At 37.8% G+C, this 23,336-nt stretch overlaps 1 protein-coding gene across 6 annotated transcripts in view; it reads right to left on the bottom strand.

Annotated features, from left to right (window-relative positions):
• Positions 1-3,448: 3,448 nt before the first annotated feature.
• Positions 3,449-23,336, bottom strand: part of celsr1a (cadherin EGF LAG seven-pass G-type receptor 1a) — an 83,538-nt gene continuing 63,650 nt past the window's right edge. For 2 of the 6 annotated variants that reach the window (XM_026225491.1, XM_026225514.1), the window contains 23 exons: positions 23,084-23,225; positions 19,178-19,298; positions 18,880-19,063; positions 18,679-18,780; positions 17,943-18,037; positions 17,616-17,825; positions 16,630-16,813; positions 16,368-16,511; positions 15,367-15,547; positions 15,070-15,237; positions 14,816-14,942; positions 14,338-14,538; positions 12,429-12,603; positions 10,617-10,729; positions 10,440-10,519; positions 10,224-10,350; positions 8,728-8,853; positions 8,337-8,473; positions 7,205-7,305; positions 6,882-7,037; positions 6,545-6,772; positions 6,188-6,458; positions 3,449-4,512 (listed from right to left, as the gene is read on the bottom strand). In XM_026225491.1, coding sequence (XP_026081276.1) covers positions 4,488-4,512; positions 6,188-6,458; positions 6,545-6,772; positions 6,882-7,037; positions 7,205-7,305; positions 8,337-8,473; positions 8,728-8,853; positions 10,224-10,350; positions 10,440-10,519; positions 10,617-10,729; positions 12,429-12,603; positions 14,338-14,538; positions 14,816-14,942; positions 15,070-15,237; positions 15,367-15,547; positions 16,368-16,511; positions 16,630-16,813; positions 17,616-17,825; positions 17,943-18,037; positions 18,679-18,780; positions 18,880-19,063; positions 19,178-19,298; positions 23,084-23,225 — 3,398 coding nt within the window. In that variant the 3' untranslated portion in view covers positions 3,449-4,487. The remainder of the gene's footprint in view (positions 4,513-6,187; positions 6,459-6,544; positions 6,773-6,881; positions 7,038-7,204; positions 7,306-8,336; positions 8,474-8,727; positions 8,854-10,223; positions 10,351-10,439; positions 10,520-10,616; positions 10,730-12,428; positions 12,604-14,337; positions 14,539-14,815; positions 14,943-15,069; positions 15,238-15,366; positions 15,548-16,367; positions 16,512-16,629; positions 16,814-17,615; positions 17,826-17,942; positions 18,038-18,678; positions 18,781-18,879; positions 19,064-19,177; positions 19,299-23,083; positions 23,226-23,336) is intronic. The other 4 variants (XM_026225473.1, XM_026225507.1, XM_026225482.1 and 1 more) reach the window with 3 other exon arrangements.

The following is a 23,336-nucleotide window of genomic DNA, read 5'->3' as shown; positions in this document are numbered from 1 at the left end:
AATAATCTCCTTTTAAACATTATTCACATATTCTACTGATAAGATTACACTGTATGCAAAGCAAAGGTAAATCAATCACTTTTGGTCAGTCAGTTTATAAAGGAAAGCAATGCCTTTTGAAAACTTACCAACCCAACAAGAACATGTTCAATGTCTTTATTATTAATGTCAAACTCACCTATATGCGTTACTTTACCGCTAGATGGCGCCAGATATTTCAAGAAATAGGACCATTTAGAATGTATAACTTAAAGTTAATTCAAAACGAACATCAGAGTTCACCAAGAATAATTTACAGATATTATATAACTTACTTGAAAAATTAGTCCCTCCCATGATCTATGGGCCAGTTTCAGACCAAGACCTATTTTAAAATAATAATAATAATAATAATAATAAATCTCCTATTTACAGGGTGATACAAATAAAAAGATACCACACTAAGTAGAGGCTGTGCTATCTTTAGTACATTATAAGTAGCCTACAGTCTTGCCAGAGACCATAAGACCCAGACAAGACTGCAATTGTTGTGGAAAAGCCTTTTGACGACCATGAGATGATTATGAAACATATCAGCTAAGTAACTGATTTGCCAGTAGATGGCGCTAAAAGGACGTGAAAAAGCCTCACAAAACAAGTAGCATTTTCATCAAGTATCTAAGCAAATGTAATGTGTATCTCAACCGCTTAGCTGTTTAGACTGACTGAGTCTCTAAACAAACATATTATTCTGGAGCACAAGTCACCCTGACTTTTCCAAGTGTTGAAGTACATGAAATAAATGGTTGTCCTCCTTTGGCAAGAATAAATGGGATAAAACAAAGTTCAAATGAATATGCGTAGGCTAATATTATTTCATTATTTCATATTATTTCAGAACATACATGAAATGACCCTGTAGCTGATCTATACAGGTGGAGCTGGGGAAGCTGAAGGGTTTCTGCCACAACAAACACTAGCCAAGAATATCTGAATGTTGAGCAGCAAGACATATATTTTCAGAAAAGATTGACATGATCATATATCTATTCTGTTTATCTGGAATGACACTTTGTTTGTCACCCCCTTCCCACAGCACTCTTCAAGTGTGAAAAAAAAAAACATAAGGACTTTTCCCAGACTGTCAGTCTTTGCATTACGTGGGGATATTTCGTCAAGGAATATTATATTCTTAGTGAATTAGGTGGTGACAAGTGACTGTATTTATGAGCGAGTTATTGACTCATTAACCAATTTGTTTAAAACCTATTCTTTCACAAATTAAACTCAATGAAACTTTCAACTTATTCTTGTCATTTACTGTATAGATTATGAGCGTAATAAAACGTTCATGCAATCATTGCAATTTCTTAGATCAGCAGAAATCATGAAAATAACAACTGGGCCTGGGTGAGTATAATGCACTTTCACAGATTCATTTGACAACAAACATTTTATATATATGTTTAACCCTTTCTGCTGTGAAAATACTGAATATATACCCCAGTGACGAGAGAGCCTACTTCCCAGAAACCATTTCCAACCTAGTTTGCCCTCATTACTATTTTTCAATCCACTGTCTCTGATGGCATTTCGTATGTGAGACTTCATGAAGGGGCAAAGTTTATCAGCACCAAGCTGACTGACAGCTCAAAGTAAGCTGTAACCCTATCCACCAAATGAGCTTTCTTCCCAGACAGTGTCAGACCTCACAACAGAGGAATGCTCTTTCATATATATTACGTGGGATTTGCAGCCTATTTCATTCATGTACCCAGACTATTTCGCTAAAATTACATATTTCTTCTAGGACGGGATCTGACTGTGATTTGATGGCAAAAAACATGCATACAGTACATACCAGTGGATTGTGAAAGACTACTCCCTCTTGAAAAGCCATAGGCATCTGCTTTCTGAGGGGGGAGTTTTGGACTGATGTTGAGGCTGATGGTCAAGTTCACCCTTCAGAGTAATGGTAATCCTTCTTTTTAAAAAAAAGCAGTTTTCTAGTGTACAAAAGTTATTTCTAGTTCACCATTTTGATCGGCAGAGCGATTTGTATCACTCTGCGTTTGTACAAAAGAATTCCAGTTGGAAATTCAGTTTCTGCTCACTCAATTTGGGAAGTTTACCTTACACGAGTGTAGACAAAGTGTAGTTACACTTTATTTTAAGGTGTCCTTGTTACAGTGTAATTCTATATTCAGGTATTAAGTAATATTAATTAACTACATGTACTAACTATATGGTTAGGGTTAGGATTAGGGTTTGTTTTAGAGTTGCTTGCATGTAAATTTGTATATATCTTTTGTTATTATAATAGTAAGTACATGATGTGTAACAAAGACACCTTAGAAAAGTGTCTTTATACTTATTCACTTAACCAATTCGAACAAAACACTGATTTATCCCATTAACCAATGGAACTCGACCCATCATTGCTATTTCTTTCTTTCTTTTTAGCTTTGAGTATTTTTTTATGGTTAAAATGTGTCCGATTAAGATATTCTAGCACTCCACTCCCGCCCCTTAGTTCCTCATTCGGAGCGTGAGTTCAGCTCAAGTTAATATTTCATGTGCCCTTTGAAGCGAGGCAGTTAAGAGCACTCAGTATAATCAAGCTCAGCTGAAGATGAATTCTTGCTCTCTGCCACCTGCGACAGTAAAAGCATCACACTGGAATTTAGGGTAAAGGGCAGAAAGCAGGCCTGAGTGAAGTGAGCCACAGAAGGCACTCAAATGGACCTACTGAGGAAGTTTGCATAGTATCTAGTATACACACTTAGGGTCAGTAAGATAATAATGTGTAGAAGATAAATTTTTTTAGTGTAAAAAGTTGTGTTGCATTTAACAAGCTATGCCAACATAAAGAGCATGTCACAGAGTTATAAAGACCCATTTATATTGGCGTCTTGTTAGATGATTCAATAGTTACTATTATAGAATTAAGGGTAACACTTTATTATCTAGTTGCTTATTAGCATGTCTATTATTAACATATAGGTTGTTTATTAGCACTTATAAAGCACTTATTCTGCATGAGCATATTCTACATTCCTAATCCTTCCGCAAACCTAAACTTAACAACTGCCTTACTAACTATTAATAAGCAGTGTATTGGGAGTTTATTGAGGCAAAATCATAGTTAATGGTTTGTTAATAGCGAGAATTGGACCCTAAACTAACGTGTGAGCGAATTAAGGAAAAATACATTGACAATCAGGACTCAAATAACTGTTTTAATCACAATTAAGGTTAATTTGTGATTTATGCCTATACTAGCATTAGAGCCTCAAGATGTAAAGCAGTAGAGTAGTGCAGTTGTAAAACACAGCACATGTTTTTATAATACTTATTTTGACACTTTATAACTAAACTTAAACAAACAAAAGTGGTAGCATATCCTGTTATACTTCACCTTACATGTTGTGCTTGGACTGAGAGAAGACAAGATATTACACAACAAAAATACAAATTCAGAGAGCTTTTATTTGTACAGCTTCAGTTTTTTGTCCAGTGTCTCAAAACATAAAAATAAATACAGCTATGTCATAAGAAATCCAGTGTCTTTTGTTATGAAAAAAAAAAAGATGTAAAACACCTGCAAGTCTTTTTCTCGGCGGTTTCTTTGGAATATGACTCGTGAACTGTCATTGAATTACTAAATAAAACACATCCGTTTTCATTTCCTTGAGTCTAAGGGCTATCTATGTCTTCACAGTTCAAACATTATAAAACATCGCCACTGAATATCGTCAAAGTTGAACAGTAGACTTTTAGTCTTGTGTTTTGGGCCTACAGCACCATAAAAAAAAAAAAAAACTCTGCAAATCACGTACAAAACAGTTTTGATTTAACCACATTGGATTCAAAAATAATCTTGCATTAAATGTTATTAAAAATGCTTTTCAATATACAAATGGCCTTGAAATATTACAATTGCAAAAAGAACAAACCAAAAATATAGATCTACACAGTAATTACATTGACAAAGGTGTTAGTTAAGAGACGGATCTCCTCAATGAGGACGGGCCGAGCCGGGCACTTGGTGAAAATTCCAGCATTCTGGGATTCAGAAAATGTCTCTACACAGTTCCACACCAGCACGGCTTTAAGAAGCACTAGTGGTAAAACGTACACGATTACATAAGTCTGAAATGTCTCTTTAAGTCCACCTCTCACTCGGTCAGAGCTTGCCGCTCGGCATGCTGGGAGAGTTATAGTCCCACGTCTAGCGGTTTGGCACAGTTTCCGTATATCCTCGCTGACCCCGTCTTGCATATGTACATACATTCCCTTTTCTTTCCTTATCATTTGTTTCACAGGCAGACGTCTGCAGTAATACTGTTTTCCGATGGAGCCTGGACCCCAGGGACACGCTGGAGAGCAAGGTGCACCTATAGAGGGGGTCTTTGGGTAATCCACCGTCATTTTCCACATTCCTCCCACTGTCAAGGGCTGATATTCTCCCCTCACGAGGGCAGAAGTTCTTCAGGTTTCCTGCTGGGTCAGATTGATGTTTCATTACAGCCGCTGTAGTGAGCAGGAAGGGAGAGAAAAGGAAGGAGGACACATGCGGGTTAGAAGGGTGTTTCGGGCAGGAATACAGGCCAAGTACAGCAGGCGCATGCCACATGAACAACAGGTGTGAAGAAGACGCTCACTGTTTCGACACACATGCTTCAGTAGACACAAAGAGCTCGACGGAATTAGACGGCTCACTTTTCAAAAGCATGCGGAAACAAATGGCAGTTATTTTCTCTTCTTTTTAAATATATAAAGCAGATATATTTGGTACTACTACAGGAGTGAAGAATCAAAAAATGGTAATGATATTTTGTCAGTATCACTATTATCAATTCAATTCAGAGTAACTTCTTTTTTTAAATCATTTTACAATATGGACTCATATGTTAATGGTAATTCATGCATTAACTAATATGAATTTGGAGTAAGCAATATTGCGCAGAATTTCATATAATAGATATTTCACCCATATATCTGTATGAGTTTCTTTCTTATGCTGAACACAGAAGATATTTTCAAGATTGCTGGTAATCAAACAGGTGTTGGTCTCCATTGACTTCCATCTCTTACGAAAGGAAATATATATTTAACAATATATTTCTTAAAATATATTGTGATGTATTTCTAATATATTATTTTCCCTTTTTATTTTCTAATATATATTTGAATACATTGAATAATATATTGATTGTACATACATTATATAATATATTGCAAAATATACAAATGATTGACGCTTTCAATTATTGCAATATATTGGAAAAAATACATATTAAATCCCATATATAAGAATATATGGTTGCACTTTATTTTACAGTACGTGTACTAACATATACTTATAGTGTACTTAAAGTGTATTTATCTAAGAAAGTTCTGGTAACACAAGGTAACTACATGGGGTAGTGTTAGGGTTAGGGTTAGGTTTAGGGTTAGTACCTAGTTATTACATAGTTATTGTAATTACGATAATAAGTACAGAGTATGTACATGAGGAACAGGACTGTAAAATAACGTGCTACCGAATATATGCCTAATATATAACATGATATTTTCCAATATACTGCAATATATTTTTGCTTCATAAGGGATAGTATCTCTTTCCCTTCTCTGGAAGTCAGTGGGGATAAACAACTTTTTGGTAGTTAGGAATTTTTCCAAATATCTTTTTTTGTGTTTGATTTAAGAAAGAAACTCATAAATGTTTGGAACAAAATGGTGTAAAATGAGTAAATGATGACAAAATGTTCATCTTTTTTTGGGGGTGAACCATCCCTTTAATATTAGTTAATAAAAATGTGTTCATCGTGTTTTCATGTCAACAGATACAACATATGCTCTTGTAAAATGTAACAGCAAATGTTCAAATGAATATGAAGTAGGATTAATAAATGCTGGCATAAACAATGCACTGTACGCTACTGTATTTTATAGTGTATTCTGGGTGAAATATGATGTATTTCATCTTTAAAACATTTCAGCTATTAGTTTTTTTCTGGTATCAAGTGAAATTCCTCTGGTGTTAGTATCAACTACTGCACATTTGGTACTGTGACCACCCTAATGCATTTAATAATCAACCATTAAATTCAACTACTAAAATAATGCTTTGATTTTAGTAATGGATTTCAAAATAGTAGATAAATAAATAAATAAGACAGGTGAATAGAGAAAGGTGTCTTACTCCGAGTCTGACTGGTTGCCGCCGTTAACGGTCACTGATCTCAGATTCATGGCCATGCCGTTCTGCTGCTCTCGTGGTGGGACGTCCAGCCGGAGAGGGGTCTTGATTAGGACGTTGTGACCATTGCCGCCATCATTAGAGGCTATAGAGGGCACTATGGAGGAGATGGTGGGGGGGTTGTAGTCCGATGATTTCTCCCTAAGTTTGTTTTTCATGTTTTTGTCTGTCAGCGGAGGAGGATACGAGATCTTATTCTTATTCTTTAGAATCCCTGTGAGGAGAAAGTACACGAGAATATCAGTATATATGTAGAATGTATAACACAGAAACAACAAAACATCAAAATATACATCTTACCCTTCCTCTGTTCAGGCTGGTGGTTGCTGTTGGCTTGGATGGAGGCTGTTGGGTGGTCTCTGTCCTGAGTGGTCTCTCCAGTGTGATTGAGTTTATTTTCCTGATGGAGCTCCACGTTAACTTTAGTCTCCACTCTTAGTCTCTCTGCCCCTCCATGATCTTCACTGTCACTGGCCGTCATGGGTTCAGTCGGCCAGTAAGGCTTCACATGATTGGACACAGTGTCCACTGAGACACAGAAGAAGGGGTTAATGTAACCTGACACTCCACCTAACTTGTAAATGCATCCATCAGTGTCAGATTTTACATTTTAATGCGATTCCGAAGGGAAAAATACCTTCTCTTGCTCCTTTTGGAGTGCTGTGTAGTGGTTGTCTTTCATTATTCCACTTTGGCTTCATGTCCATGTCTTCATCTTCGCTGTCGGACGAGTGAGAGGAGGCGTATGAGCTGCTGTGTTCATCCACAGAGAGCTCGCTGTCCGAATCCGAGTCTGAATACACACACATTTATTATGTCAACTCTTTATTTGAGGTGACACACACCAGCTAAGTTTGGCAGTTCACAAATATAGATGTCACACTACATTGCGCTTGTCTACATGTGGATAACAGGCAGTAAATATACGAATTAGTGTTGGCTTGAAAACGTTTTTCTTACCATCTGCTTTAGTGCCGTTACGGAAGAGTGAGCCGTCAATGTCAGTGAGTCCGGCTTTAGCATTTCCAGATGAAACACTGGGCTTCTGAGCCAATTCATCCCTGTTTAGAAGGGAAATCGGGAGACTGTGAGATATACACGACAGATGCCAAACACGTGACCTCTAGTCGCAATGATTTTTAGATTGCAGTGAAAAACTAAAAATGAACAACCCATACATAACTAACTTCATCTGGCTCAAATTCTTGCTGTCTGGAGGTATAAGAAGTCTCTTATGTTTAGTAAAACTATTTAGTAGATGAAAATACAGTAGAAACAGTAATAGTGTGGAAATATTAATATCATTTAAAATAACTGTTTCCAATTTGAATATATGTCTCTCTTTTAAACTAGTTTAATTTATTTCCACAAATCAATAAATCAATTCAAAATGTTATACAATGATTTGTTCGTTAAAAAAAATATCACGTGGGTCCCCTAATGGCATTACCGACTTTAAAATGTTTAGTAAAACAAAAAACATTGGTAAAATACATATTTGTATTGGCGTCTTAGACCTTTCCAACGATATATAGTTTGTCATGATTAGATTAGATTTAATTGTAATACAGTGAACTAAATGTAGGCGTCCCATATACGGGATGGGGTGACAGTTAAAGGGTTAAAGTTAAAAATAACAACATTAGTCATACTGTGAGCTAATTAGGTCAATATGCTATTGCTAATTCAAATTGCTATATGCTAATTGGTGAATTGTGCTTTCGAGATAGCAAACATCATACCATAATATTGAACCCTGTCAACAAATTCAAATTATTTAGACATGATGATACATGCTTTGAAAATCATTAATGAACTGAATCTATAATCAGCATGCCGCGTTCAGTGTACACAATACACATGCATACACAACATTCATAATAATACATGCAAGAATGTGTTTCGGATCTTGTGTGCATTGTTGCAGCACAGCAAAGCAAAGCAGAAGCAATGCACACTCATGCATATGAAAAGAGAAATAAAACCAAATAGAATAAAATAGAAAGTTATTGAAGTGTTATCAATAGGATGAAAGGAAGTGAAATGTTACACAATAAGAGCGTAGCGCCGTGCCCCAGCAGTAGCGTGTTACCTGTGCGTGTAAGTAAGGTAGCTGCTATGACTCTTTGCTGACCTGACTGTGCTCTCCAGAGACACCGTCGACTCGCCGATGGCTGAGCGGTACAACGTGCCGTCCTCCAAGTGTGTGTTATTACAGTTCAATGTACGCTAAGGGCAGTGAAAGAGCACAGTACTGTAAATCAAGCAAAATAATCCAAATGCTAGACCACTTCACAGCTTCCTTTGATACCAAATGAAGTGTAATTACTTTCTTATTGCTTGCAAATTACTTAAATTACTTCCTTATTAATTTGCTACTACAAGATAAACTGACATATAAACTGATCTAACTGCTGTTTCTATACCTGTGAAGAACAATTCATGTGTAAATATAAAAACGTTAACGTGTTGTAGTGACTTACTGTCAGTAGGGTGGTGCGTGTGGCGCTGGACTCATCAGGTAACGGTTTCTTTCCTGTGAAAACGTTTTTCAGATTTTTCCTCACCTCTTTATTGAACACGATGTGGAAGAGGAAAATGAATATGCCCTGAAAAACAAACAGGAAATGGTTTGTAAAGGGATAGTTTACTAAACAGTTCTATATAGTATAGTATTGGATAAAAAATACTATGGAAGTCACTGGCTACCCAGCAGGCACACAACGTCATAAGATATTGGTATTTGGGTAAATGTTGGATGCGACATTGGGTGGCAATGTCAATTCAATGTCTAATGTCAATGTTAATTTGATGTCCAGTACTAACGTCAGCTGACACTGATATTTGTCATTTTTACTGTAGGTTGTGTAATCAAAATTCAATGTTAAGTCAATGTCGAATTGGTGTCAAATACTGACATCAACCCAATTTTCATTCTTAACTTTTATCCTAATATCTTCTTTTGTGTACAGTAGAAGAAAGAAACTCACGCAGGTTTGGAACAACTTGAGGGTGAGTTCAGTTTTCAAATAAAATTTTCAGTTTTACATTTTTGCTCAGTCCTTTTTTATAATAGTTTTAACATTTTCATTTATTTTATTTTAGTTTTAGTGTTTGCAATTGTATTACTTCACACACTTTTAAAATAAAAAAGTTGCTATGGAAATTTTACACATTTTTACATTTTCTTAGTGTACGTTTTTGAACATTTGAATATATTTAAACTCAGTTTCTATTACTTTTAGTTAATAATAACAACACTTGTTGATGTATTAAACACATCCTGCATCTGCACTGTAGTTTGCGAGATTTCCGTACACAGTACCACACATAAGCCCCTTTCACACTGCGATTCCGGCAAATACACGGGTAAAGTGTTCCTGCAATTGTTCCCGGGTCGCTAGATTTTGCACTTTCACACTGCCAGTGATTACCCGGGATATGTGCGTGCGTTCACACACACCCCGTAAAAACCCCGTAACGACACGTGACATCAGGGCGTGATGTTTAATGTACGAGTCGAAAACGTTAGGCACGTTATACTTTCACTGAAGCAAGCAAACGATCTCAGCATCAGCGCGGAATGTGAGGAACAAACTGATCTCTGCTTCATTACAGTTTGCACATATTTTTTTGTCGCGAACATTGATCTTTCTTCAAAACAGCCGGTAAAAGACTCGCGCGATAACGTGCGTCATCACTTCGACATGGCATTAAATCTGGCCCGGGTCGAACCCCCCAATGTTACTAGGTCCCCGGCCCAGGTTCAATCCCGGGACGTTTTTGCTTTCACACAGAAGGCGACCCGGCAATGTTCCAGCAATTTGCCGGGTCCCACGTGCAGTGTGAAAGGGGCTATAGATGTTGTTTAGCATTTTTGCATGTATACTGAGCCTTACTATGAGCAAAAGTTAAAATTAGGCTTGTCTTATTAGTCTGTTTTTGAAAAACTGAGGTAAAGAATAGAACAACTTTTTACCTGCAGACAGCTGAAGATGGCAAACAGGTAGTGGAAGGTCATGACATTACTGTTAACAGCCATTAAACCCAGCAGACAGGTGGCGCTAATGAGCAACAGGAGCAAAAAAGCCATCCGCAGAGCAGGACTGAAGCACATGTAAAAAAAACACAATAAGTACCATATTTCATAAAACAATCCTCAATGACCTCAATGGACAGGGTAACACTGTCTTACATGACTCCAGACTTTTCATAGGAACGTTGCCTACGGCCACACGACGCCTTTGCCGCCAGCATAAAGATTATGATGTTGACCTGTTAAAGGATTGTTTATAACATAAGATCATCTGACTATGAAGAATGGAATGAGATTAGTTAGAATGATGAACAACTGATGAGTAGATGGACTTACCAGCACCACTAAAGCGATGGGTCCTGCAAAACTCCAGATGAGGGTGTCGTGGACGGACAGCCAGCAGAAGTCAGGGTTCCCATATCCTTGAGGATCCAAACCCACAGCCAAACCTGATGGGACACAAACATCAACATATCTTTAACAACATCTTAAGAAAACATACTATTGTGGTTGATTGCCCGGGCATTGTTTAATACTTGCTCGTAATTTCTGGGGTCTTGCTTAGTGGTTGCTAAAGTGTTGCTAAAGTGCTGTTAATGTGTTGCTATGTCAGCGATCTTCAAATCTGGCTCTCAAGATCCACTTTCCTGTAGAGTTTAGCTCTAACCCTAATCAAACAAAACTGAGTTTGCTAATCAATGTCTTCAGGATCATTAGAAAGTCACAGGTAGGTTTGCTTGATTAGAATTGCTAAGGTGTTATGACTGGTTTCTAAGCATGTTGCTTTAGCGTCCTGAGCATAGACTGTAAAACAAAATCTCTTCCTTCTAAAAATGTCTTCGAGATAAGCGAAGCCAAAACATCCCAAATATGGTCGTTGTCATCTTGCAACAATGGCATCATTTGGAGACTGACATTGTGTCTACATCGAAGCAACAATATACTGTAGAACCAATTATAATCAGTGATGCTGTCTACACCGGATGTGGCGTTACGCAACAAATCCCCAACAGTAAATTGATGACACCGTCTATTTATGACGTACTGACACAATGTTCAGTTGAGTTTTAACAGTCACTTTGTCTTGTTCAGTGTAGACAGACTTTAGCAGTTGCATCGCAACACAACACAACAACTGTGTAGACACAATGTGAGTCTGCAAGTAGTGACCATGAGATGGAGCGCGGTATCTCAATCCTTCCCAAACTCCCCCAAACCCAATAACAAGCACTTAATCATGACGCCACATCCCGCTTTTATAGCATCACACAACTAAAAGCAAATCTTTTAGAAAAATGAACACTGGAACATACATCAGTGTAATAAGAACTAGATTAATAATAAGAATTAGATTTTTTTATTTGGCTCACATCCTATTTGTTTACATGGAGAGGACAGCGAAAAATGTGCAGTGAAGGCTCATACTGGCTCCAAGGGGGCGCTTGTGAGCACCCTTCTGAACGCTAAAATGACAAATGGGAAACCCTGCGTTCTCATGGACTAGGTGGCCAATGGAAGTTCACAAATTGATAACTTAGAAAAGTAACAGCAAACTTCTCCTCTGTAAGCAGAACAGAGCAGGATGAGTTACACAATGAAGTCTGTGAAAATCCCTAACCAATAGTATGAGCAATGAATTACAGAATGGAGTAAAGAAAGCAGGCAGCCATTCATTAAGCTGGGAGGAGCAGAGAGGAGTCGGGTCAGCCTCTATTATCTCTTGGATAGGGGCTTTTTCACTGCTTTGAGCATGTGCCAGTGGAGAAAGTGACACCCATTATGGAGAGAAGAGCCATTGGAGAGAAAACAGGGAAAGAAAGAAAAAAGAGTGAGCAAGAGAGCGAGGGGTAGTAATACGAAGACATTGGCGTCCTGTCTCGTTCCCACAGGGAACACACAGCCACACCATCCAAAAGAAGGGGCGAGTCCAAGCACGGCGACATGAATGTGTGTGTGTGCTGGTTTACAAACATTTTTAATAGTCTATCAGGGAAATTCATGAGATGAAGGTGTGTATCCGTATTGACACAGTGGACTTAAGCTGAGCGTACAAATATGAACCTGCACAGACACTGGGTTGGGTGAAATGTATCTACATTAAATAGTAATTAGTGGACAGACTAGAGAGGGTGTGTGTGTGTGTCTGACCTGTAATAATAGCAGGAATCCCCCAGCCGATGGCGTAGTAGAAGCGCATGTGGCCGTGGTTGATGTTTCGGACTTCAGTGAGCATACGGTAAATGTGCAGACCCTCCACAAACGTCCAGGCAAATGTGCACATGTAGAAGTAGTGCAGAAGGATGGCTATTACAGTACACACAAACTACAGAGAGAGAGAGAGAGAGAGAGAGAGAGAGAGAGAGAGTGTTAATATTGGACAGAAACATTCTGTTAAATTGCATTGCATCATCTGAAAGCTGAGTAAATAATTTTTCTATGGTTTATTAGGATATGACAATACACCGAGATACAACTGTTTGAAAATCTAGAATCTATGGGGGAAAAAATCTAAATACTGAGAAAATCGCCTTTAAAGCTGTTCAGATAATTTCTTAGCAATGCATATTACTAATCAAAAATTAATTTTTGATATATTTATGGTAGCAAATTTACTAAATATCTTCAGGTAACATGATCTTTGCTTAATATCCTAATGATTTTTGGCATAAAATAAATATTGATAATTGTGACCCATACAATGTTTTTTTGGCTTTTGCTAAAAATATACCCCAGCGACTTGAGACTGGTTTTGTGGTCCAGAGTCATATATTACTATTTTATTTATTTATATAAAATACATTAAATAAAGGCATCACAAAAAAATACTACCATGGTATATAAATTTACATTAAAAAAAAAGAATTTTAAGGGATAGTTCACCCAGAAATTATTTTTATTTTTTTATTATCGTTTTTTCCAAAATTGTTGAACACAAAAGAACATCTTTTGTGTTCAACAGAAGAAAGAGACTGGAAAAACTAGAGGCGGTGAGTATGACAAAACATACATTTTTAGGTGAACTATCCCTTTAATTTATAGTGCATAATCTCTATTTACACTTTTTATTTACATGCATCATTATTTGCACTTAGAGAAAACAAGATGCTATTGGTTTCTATTTACACTTAGTCCAAAAAACACAGTATCTACCACTATTTACACTAAGTGTAAACAGCATGTACTTTCCTTTACACTAACTGTAACTAGAACCTTCCTTTTTTCTCTATGTGTAAATAGCTATTGCTTAGTGTTTTTATACTTGGGCATGTTCTTGACATGTTCTGTGAAATTCACACACTTGGTAATGAAATATCTACATGCAATCTTCACAGAGCAAGACCTAAACAGTGTGTCCAACATGTAGCCAGACCTCACATTTATTTAAATAATGTGAAAGGGTGTTAGTGTAACTCTAAATGGATCCCTAGTACTAACAGACACCAGTCATAGCATACCTCAATGAGAAAACCAGCTGGGAAATTTGGAATTTGAACATAAAAAAGGAAAAAATAAAATAAAATACACTGTTGTTTGTTTCACATGCACATCTGCAGCATCTGTTTACAAATCTAAAGTACAGAAATCGACAGTAATCCAGTGAATGCCGCCCAGCCAGTGGCACACTGGAGACAAGAAGATAGAGTCAAACCACATATAAATGGATTGAAACCATTAAAGCTCTTCTTTACTCAGCAATGGATGACAAATACCCAAAATAAAAGCCACCTCACAGTAATTGCAACCGTTTGTCAAAGTAACCTCAATCCACAATTATATGCAGTTGTTAATTACAGACTTTAGAAAGTCATTAGTGGAATTTGAGAATGCAAATCTAAAATTCTGGATATGGCTGAAGAGGGAAAACTATGAGACTCCCCTCGATGTGAAAACCACATATGAGATCGAAATGCTTTAACTTGATGAAAGATCAAACCCATAAAACCAGTCTTGTAATTTCATATGAGTTCCCTCTCGCTTTAATTGTACATTATTTAGCTGTTTCCAGTTTTAAACCCATGCTGGTTTCACAGTAATATTCTGGAGACGAGTCCCTCACCGGGTTGTCGGTCTGGTTGATTCCGATGAGAAAGACCAGCTCGGAGAAGAACAAGGCGGCCACCAGGTTCTTGTGGATGCTGTGGAGATTGGAGCGTAGTTTGTGCAGGATGACCAGCAGGATGAAGGTGATGAAGAGCGCCAGAAGAGAGGCGGAGACTGTGGTGTAGGTGACAATCTTCAGGGGAAGAACATCACCGTGCTGAAAGTATGAGAGAAAGTCAGAAAAAGTAAATAAAAACAGAAAATAATGATTAACCTGTGCGGATTAATCAAAGTCTTGCATTAGAGATTATCATTCTATATATAACCAGTGAAGATTTTTTAATTCTGTAGACTTTTAATGGATGAACATAAATATTTTATCATGTTTTCCAAAGATAAACAACAAGGGCGAGTAAATGATGAAAGGAGGTTCTTTTTTGGTTGAACCACCCTTTAAGCAATTGGGTCCGATGTTGTTATTTTAGGCACAGTACCTCTCTCTTGGAGATATCCATAAGTACGGCAAAGCTGGTCATGTGATTGCACTGGCAGCTGATGTGGGTGTGGTTTCTGGAGATGAGGTCACAACCTTTCGACGACCAGGCGCCTGTGCCACCAACACTGACATACGAAGACACATCAGACTGGCATTAATCATCTACTAAACTGATTTAGGAGATTAACGTGATATCTAGATTATAATGAAAAATGTGAGCCTATGAATTAGCTTGGAGGGGAGGTGACTCACGCGATTGAGTGGTTCCAGAACACACACACTGGTTTAGTTCTCTCCTCGGTCTCCAGAAGGTTGTAGTCCAGTGTGATTGGTTGCTCCAGAGGAATGTGTAATGGCTCACCTTCACTGTACACTGTCGCGCTCACGATGGGAGTGTTAATGACCGGACGGTTCGGCAGCCTGTGGAAAAAACGCGATCTTCTTAGCACGACAACAGTGTTCTGTGTTTGACTGTGGAATGCCACCAAGACTAAATATTTGGACAGGCGCTTTATAGTTGGACAGATAATAAAAAGTGACGTTCTGTACCTGAGACTGCGGCGGTCGGGGTCGTAGTGCTCTGGTAGAAGCTGGCCCAGAGATTTATGGATGATGACTGCAGCCACAGGAAATGGTGGCAGACTCTCAACATGCCTTTTCCTCTTGTTTGGAGCCGGATCGGGCTCTTCGTCAGAGCTGCTCTGAGATTCTGGTTCATCTGTGGGAGAAACTAAAAGAGAGAGAGAGTGTTTATGTTCCTGTAGCTCAGTGGTAGAGCATTGCATTAGCAGTGCAAAAGGTTGTGGGTTCAATTCCCAGGGAACAGACATACTGGTAAAATAAAAATGTATAGCCTTTAATGCACTATAATTGTCTTTGGATAAAAGTGTCTGCCAAATGCATTAATGCGAAAAATGCAGTATTTATTAACACTCCAATATTTCCAATCTCCAATATGGTGACTAAATACTATTAAAAAACTACTGAAAGAAAACAAACAAACAAAATGTGGCCAGCAACCCATTCATTTTTAGTTAGGGTTTTTTTCTTCTTAGTCACTGTGCAATGTTTTGTTATACTTTTGCATTCTGTAAGAAATTTGGTAGCACTTTATTTTACAGTCCTGTTCCTCATGTACATACTATGTACTTATTATAGTAATTACAATAACTATATAATAACTAGGTACTAACCCTGAACCTAACCCTAACCCTACCCCATGTAGTTACCTTGTGTTACCAGAACTTTCTTAGATAAATACACTTTAAGTACACTATAAGTACATGTAAATACACATACTGTAAAATAAAGTGCAACCAGAAACTTTCCAGTTGCTCACAAAAATTTGTGAAGGAAATAATTTGAGGTGGTAGAATTTCTGAAATATTGGTAACATTTCTCAGGAGAACGCAACACATTTGAGAGAATGCAAAAGCTTTGCAAGCAAATGCAGAAGCACTGACATATATTATATCCCAATCGCCAAGTCCCCTGAGGGGCCCAACAGAATTATTCATATCTATCTATTTCAATGTACAGTATGTTTTTACCTTCATGCTCTGAAGATCTGAAACTGAATTCTGGGAAAATAACAGATGATTTAAGGTCTTTGGGACACTCCTGGTCAGTCGTTTGGAAACGAGGGATTTTTGCCTCATCTGGATAAATGGCGTCTAGATAATCCACTGCAAAAACTGACAAGTCAAAGAAAGATTAAGGTTAATAAGAACTGTATAGTGCTCAAAACAATGTACTGGATAATCGGTTCAATCCATGTTAGTAGCTACATTAATGATTTTAGAAGTTACTCACCCATATTCTCGGTTACAATGATGAAGGGTTTCAGGTAGGTCTTCCTCATGTTCCGGGCCACAGTGTTGGCGTACTCCTCAAAGTTTTTCAACAGATGCGCCGTACCTCCTTCTGTTCTCTGTATCTGATCCCAGTGCTCTTTATTACTGGCGTCCAGGATTGCGCTGCCAGCCTTCACTATGTTCTGCAAAATTCAAACACATTCTGTATTTCAGGGTAACATTCGTTTAAGAGACATTAGAAGTCTGAATCCGGCCCAAGACGAGACTTGCAGTCTTAAAATGCATCCTTATCCTGAAACAATGTATCATGATAAGTTATGTTCATGTTGCCAGATGTGCTTTAAATTTGGGCGTTTTCATTCTCATGAAATCGGTCTCTATATGCTGTGTTATTTACACTAATCCACTAAACCTCAAGGTTGCCAGGGCTGAAGTACAGAAAAGACCAATATAAAATTGCTTATAACATCCCATTGTTGGTATAGCTGTAAAGGATGGTAAAACTACTTGCATGTGCAACACTTGACGTAATATTGTTTTTGCAGTGTGGTTGCTAAGGTGTTCTGAGTGTTTTTTTTACTGATTGCTATGCCGTCGCGAGGTTGTTTTGGATGGCTGCTATGTAATTGCAAACTAGATTACATTAACTGAAGAAAATGTGCCTGGTGAGCACCAGTTACAAGTCAAAAGAGCCCAACCCCAAGTCTTTGTAATATTTTGGATAGTGTGATGTCTACAGTGAGCACTGCCAGTTTAGACAGCTCTTTTATTTATAACAGGACCTTATTCTATAGTGTCACAACAAAAATGGTGTGGGAGAGTTCAGATTAATAGCTTGTTTAGTGGTTTGTTCAGATATCTAATTCTACTGGATGTATCAGCAACAGTAACAGTGAAGCTAGTTTGAAAAATAGCCACTATTATCTTTTAAGTATTAAAACTGAAGCAGATTATATTGACAGTAGAGATAGGAGTGAAACCAACCTCATTGAATTTGGCGTCGCGCATGGCGGCCAGGTTAAAGCCCTGCTGCTGGCTCTCATAATGCAGGATCCAGGAAATAAGCTGGTAGGTTGTCTTAACATCGTTTCCATAAAAGGACTTGGTCTGGTCAGTGGCGTTCTGTAACATTTGAGCAATCTCCTTTGATTTCTGCCCATCCATTGTGGATTCATTACGATGCAACTCCTCATTCTGGTCAAAAAGAGGTGGGATATGAACAAGAGGAAGGAGTAAAGAGAGGTTACTTGAGATGCTTTATGTGATGACCACAACAATATGAATTTTCATGATTTAAACATCTAGATCTACCAGTTTCTTGAGGTGGGAGAATGCAACGGTGGTACAGTTGAACAGTTCAGGGGGCAGCCAGCCTTTCTCATCGCTGCAGTGTCTGACAGCAGTGCCTAAAGTCGGTTAGAAAACATTATAATATATATGCAGTATATACGATTATTTCAAATAACTGCTTTCACTTCACAGTTTAGTTTCAGAAGTTTCTCAAACTGAAACCTCGCTCCAGCAAGCACTTGGGTAAATGTGTCTTTATACAAGCGCTGCCAATCTGTGTCCAACAATACTTTTGTGTTTGCCAACCAGTTCCCTCTAGAGACGAGGCCTCATTAACATTCAGTTAGCCAACCAATGAAAAGGTCTAACTGCAGAGTTCTGCCAATGGAAATTCTTTGTTAACTGGGTTGGGTAACGTCAATGGGGGGCGGCAGTGCCAAGTGACAGAAAGCCACTAAAAAAACAAAGGCATTTGCACAAGTTTAATCCCATTATTTACCTTAAATGTCATACACTAAAACATAAATCATTGAAGCTAGCCACACCAAACCCTTTCTTTTGTACCTAATAATTTATGGTTGCACTACTTTGCGTTTTTCAGAATTTTAATATTTAAAATAAAGTTAGTCAGAAAAAAAGTCACAAAGCAGACTCTTATTTGCAGAGTTTTAATTGCTTAGCTTGTATATGACAATTTAGATAGATTCAGTAGATTCACTTGTCAGTTTGTCTCAATAAGAAACCCAGTATTACTCACCAATAGATCCCTTGGGACAATTCATGGCAACTGGACGTCCGAAATTGGTCCTGGGCCACCAGATTCCAGCATCAAAGGCTTTTGGGCAGCCCTCATACTGAACTGAACAGTAAAGACAAGAAACGTAATGTTACTCAATATGTCCTTCATTAGTGTAGATTGACAATGCTTCAAAGCAGGTGGAAGGAAATCAGTATTTACCTTCACAACCCGTGCTGGTCACTTCAGAGAAGGGGTTGTCACAACGATTACACTGTCGCCCAATCACACCTGCCTTACAGGGGCACTGACCCGTCTCCGGGTCACATGTGCGAGAACTGGCGCCCAAATGGAAGCAGTCACAGGGGAAACAGGTGTCGCTATCTTTAAGTCGATAGTAGTTGTCCTGTGTAAAACAGGTGCAAGGATAGTCTCTAAAACATCCATCAACATTTGTGGACAACAAATCTGGACCAGACTGAAAGGCTTTGGCAAATGATGTAAAATGCTATCTTCACACCTTGCAGCGGCATTCTCCAGTAGTCTTATTGCAATCGGGGTTGAAGCCTTTGCTGACATCACAGTTGCAAGGGCCACACATGGGACTGCCCCACCAACCCCGAGGACATGGTTTTTCCACCCTGTGGACAAAACAAAACCAAAAAAGAAATTTTAAATATTATTAGCACAACAAATTGCGCAAAAACTTCAATTGGGGGGGGGGGGGGAAGGGGGGGATGGACTATCCTTCAAAAATAATTTTTGTGTTCGTAATTTTGTCTTTTTTTTATTTAATTACTGTCATTTCTATTACAAAATCCTAAAACCTACACTACATTTCTGAAACAAAAAGTTATTTTCAGAATTTATTAATAACTTGTAAATTTCTTAGGTAACACTTTAGTATAGGGACCAATTCTCACTGTAAAGTAGTTGCTTGTTAGTATGCCTATTAATAACATTTTATTGGCTATTTATTAGTACTATAGTAGTATATATAGTACTACTATAGTATAACCATATTCTACATCCCTAATCTTACCCAAAACCTAAACCTAACAACTACCTTACTACTATTAACGACTATTACTATTAATACTATTAATGAGCAGCAAATTATGATTTATTGAGGCAAACGTGGCAGATTGTTAATGGCAAGATTTGGACCTTCAAATAAAATGTGACTATTTCTTGATTATTTATACATAATATAAATAATGTAACACTAAATGTGATTTTTTTTTTTCGTGACACCATTGACAAAGGTTCCACGTTTTAACCTGTAACATCTGAACATTTCACTCTCTGATCACCAATGCATCAAGCAAATCGATCAACAAGTAAAAACCTCCCCATCAATCATTGGCGGGATTTGTCATGGTATAGAGATCAAGAGATTACATGTGAGGGTTGGCAGACTTTAGACGATAATTAATAACAGAACACTGACGACTGGAAACTGATGAGAAACAATTGTGCCTGTTTGTACAAGCCAAAAAAGACAGACTGCCCAGGCAAACAAATTTTAACATAATTTTCTTGGGTGGTCGAGGACTCTCCTACAGGTGAATGTATGCATAGTTTATCCTGCGCTTTACACAGAAAGCAGGTGACTTAGAAAAGCCATATGTCTCCCAACATACTGTAAAAGATTGGTGAGTCAACCATCTCAATAGCTCAGCAGGGGAAAACGATGCAAAATTCAAACAATATAACCCAGTCCAATTGTAATAACATAATAAATAGGTTGTGTGTCCAAATAATGTTGGTTTATTTGAATTTAAATGCATCTTAGTAGAAGCTGGGCGAACTGGATAACCCTATTCATTGTTAACTGTATATGTAAACGCCAGTAAAAGACCAGTTGGAGGTCAAACACAAGTCAGGACACCGAGGCTAAAGAAAAAATTCCTTCTCTGCAATCCTCTCCTTAAAATGTGCAGACAGCAGGGCCGCATGGTGCTTATTAACTCAACATCAGGTGCTAGCAACGTGTCTGGGGCTTAATCTAATAGAGGAGAGTCATGTCAGCAGAATAAGTAAAGAAACCAAGGAAAAGACGTCCCATATGTAAGTGATGAGACAGCATGACATTAATCACCGATCAGAGGATTTAGCAGATTAAATATGAAAATAAAAGGTAAGGTAATAATTCTGTGGAGCTTGTGTGGACTTGTGACAGGGTGTGTATTGTGTTGTTTTCCCCTGCTTAGTAGAAGAGCCAACACAGTAACAGACACACCCACACACCCAAACACAAACCACTGGAATGAAGATGACTTCCATAATGCAAATCATTTACAATGACTGATACACTGCACGACTGCCGTGCGAATCTGAACATTTCACACTAAACGATTTTGCTCTGTGGGCAAGAGATCAACACGTAATAATTCACGTAATAAAAAGCCCACTGCAGTGTTCCAATTCCATTCTATACATCATGTTATTAGTAAGTTATAATGTAAAGTCAGCCGGTCATCATCACAATTTATCCTCATACACACGCTATACTCGCACAATGCAAAATATACTGTATAGCATATCTGAACTGCTTGATTTCTTGTATCGTTGTGCAATATAGACTATATTATTGCCCAGCTCTAATCTGTTAAATGTGACTGACAATATGGCAGTGGCTATTTGCACTAAATATAAATAGCGATAGAGGCTATTTACACTAAGTGAAATTAGCATTTTCTTAGTGATTGATTCTATTTACACTATTGGGGCTTTTCCACTGCATGGTACGACTCGGCTAGTTATTGTGTACTGCCGGGACTCCTGAAAAATCTTTTCATTCCGCGTTGCCCCATAAATTTTTTTGTTGGATCCGCTCCTCTGATATCAATGAGAGGAATGTCTGTACTTCCTCATCAGACCACGAAACAGCCATTTTTAGTTGTTACAAAAGGAGTGCTCGTTCAAAACAGTTGTGTTCAATCCTTCGCTGGCTGATTTAAATCTAGCGGTTCTGTTGTGTTTGTGTCGCAAGTTCAGTGACGCAGGTAGTGACGATTCTCTCCACTCAATCGGTGATCAGTCGATTACATGTCACGTTTTGGTAATAGTGCAGTTCAGTTGAAAACCGAGGTGATGCTAAAAAAAGTACCAGGTACCAGGTACTGTACCCAGTGGAAAAACCCCCAAAGGTGATATATATATATACAAACTAAGTGAAAATAACAGCATTTTTAACAATATGCTATTTACACTTAGTGTAGATAGCGATAGATTCTATTTACACTTAAAATAGTAGGATTTTCTGCTATTTATACTACTTATTGCAAATAGTGGCAATTATCTGCACCTCAGTATTATAGTACATCATAACACAGTATGCAATAATAATGTATTGAGTGTAAATTATTATTTTAATTCAAATTATTAAATGGATTCCTTATTGGAACAATAAAGCCGTCCCTACACCTATCCTAACCCTACACTTTATTTTCAACTTTGTGATTATTTACTTAATTTTTTTTATGAAAAAAAAAAACGCCTTTCCGGTATGATATGAGATTTTAAAAGGGAGAAAAAAGTTTGGTAAAAAGAGGATTCGAACCCAGGTCAATCGCGACAAAAAGACTAAGAGTATGCATGTTACAACTTTTGACCATCATTATCACACATTTGGGGGTGGAGCTAGTGTAAACAGCCTCTGCCAACAAGGAGGGATATTGTGCAAATAGACACTCCGTAACAATATACTGTGAAAAATGGTATAAAAATGTATTTCACTCAACTAACCCTAACTAAAAAGTCAGAATTGCAGGATATAAACTCGCACATCTGAGATTTTTCCCGCTACATTTTTTTTCCGCAATTGTATTTCTATATCCTGCAGTTATGACTTCTGAGATATAAACTCACAATTGTGAGTTATAAAGTCCAAATCTGAGGAAAACAACTCAACTCACAATTCATATTTTCAGGTACAGTTGTGAGTTTATATCAATTACAATTGATACAGATTATAAAAAGGTAAGAAAGAGATGGTTCTTCAAAGAACCTTTGACTGAATGGTTCTTTGTGTTGCCAAAAATTGTTTTTTAAGCACCTTTATTTTTAAGAGTGCAGTTCGCAATTGCTATATTATATCATGCAATGCAATACAAATGCAAGTATACATCACATAATTCTGAGAAGCAAAGTTAGAATTGGGCTTCCATAAAAACCTCCTACTTAAGAGTTTACCTAAATATTCTACTATTGCTCCAAAGATGAATGAAACTAAATGACATAATTTCCATTAATTTGCTTAACCAGCTAGATTCCTGGGTCAATCAGCTTCATTAGAGAGTCTAGTCATGCTAGTGTGATTAGCAGTATGGCTATGCTGGTCCAGCAGCTTTACCAAAACCACCACTAACTAGAATAAACAAGTCTGGTCATATCTGGTATTTTTATCCGCTATGCGACTTACTTGTTCTCACAGTACTGCCCATAGTAGTCCTGACTGCACTCGCACGTGTAACCGTGAGAGGAGCTCGGCTTACGAACACACGTGGACAAATGCTCACAGGGGTTCAGATGACAAGCATCAACACAGTCTTTGCCAAAGAAACCTGTGAGTGACAGAAAGACAGGAAAAGAAAAAGGATGAAAGAAAGAAATCTGATGAATGTCTTCTGAGATCAGAAGCGTCTGCAGATGCAGTGAATGCGATGCAGGTGTCA

This window comes from Carassius auratus, chromosome 4 (genome assembly GCF_003368295.1).
Source record: "Carassius auratus strain Wakin chromosome 4, ASM336829v1, whole genome shotgun sequence".
Taxonomy (NCBI): Eukaryota; Metazoa; Chordata; class Actinopteri; order Cypriniformes; family Cyprinidae; genus Carassius; species Carassius auratus.
This window is presented reverse-complemented; position numbering and strand designations above follow the sequence as displayed.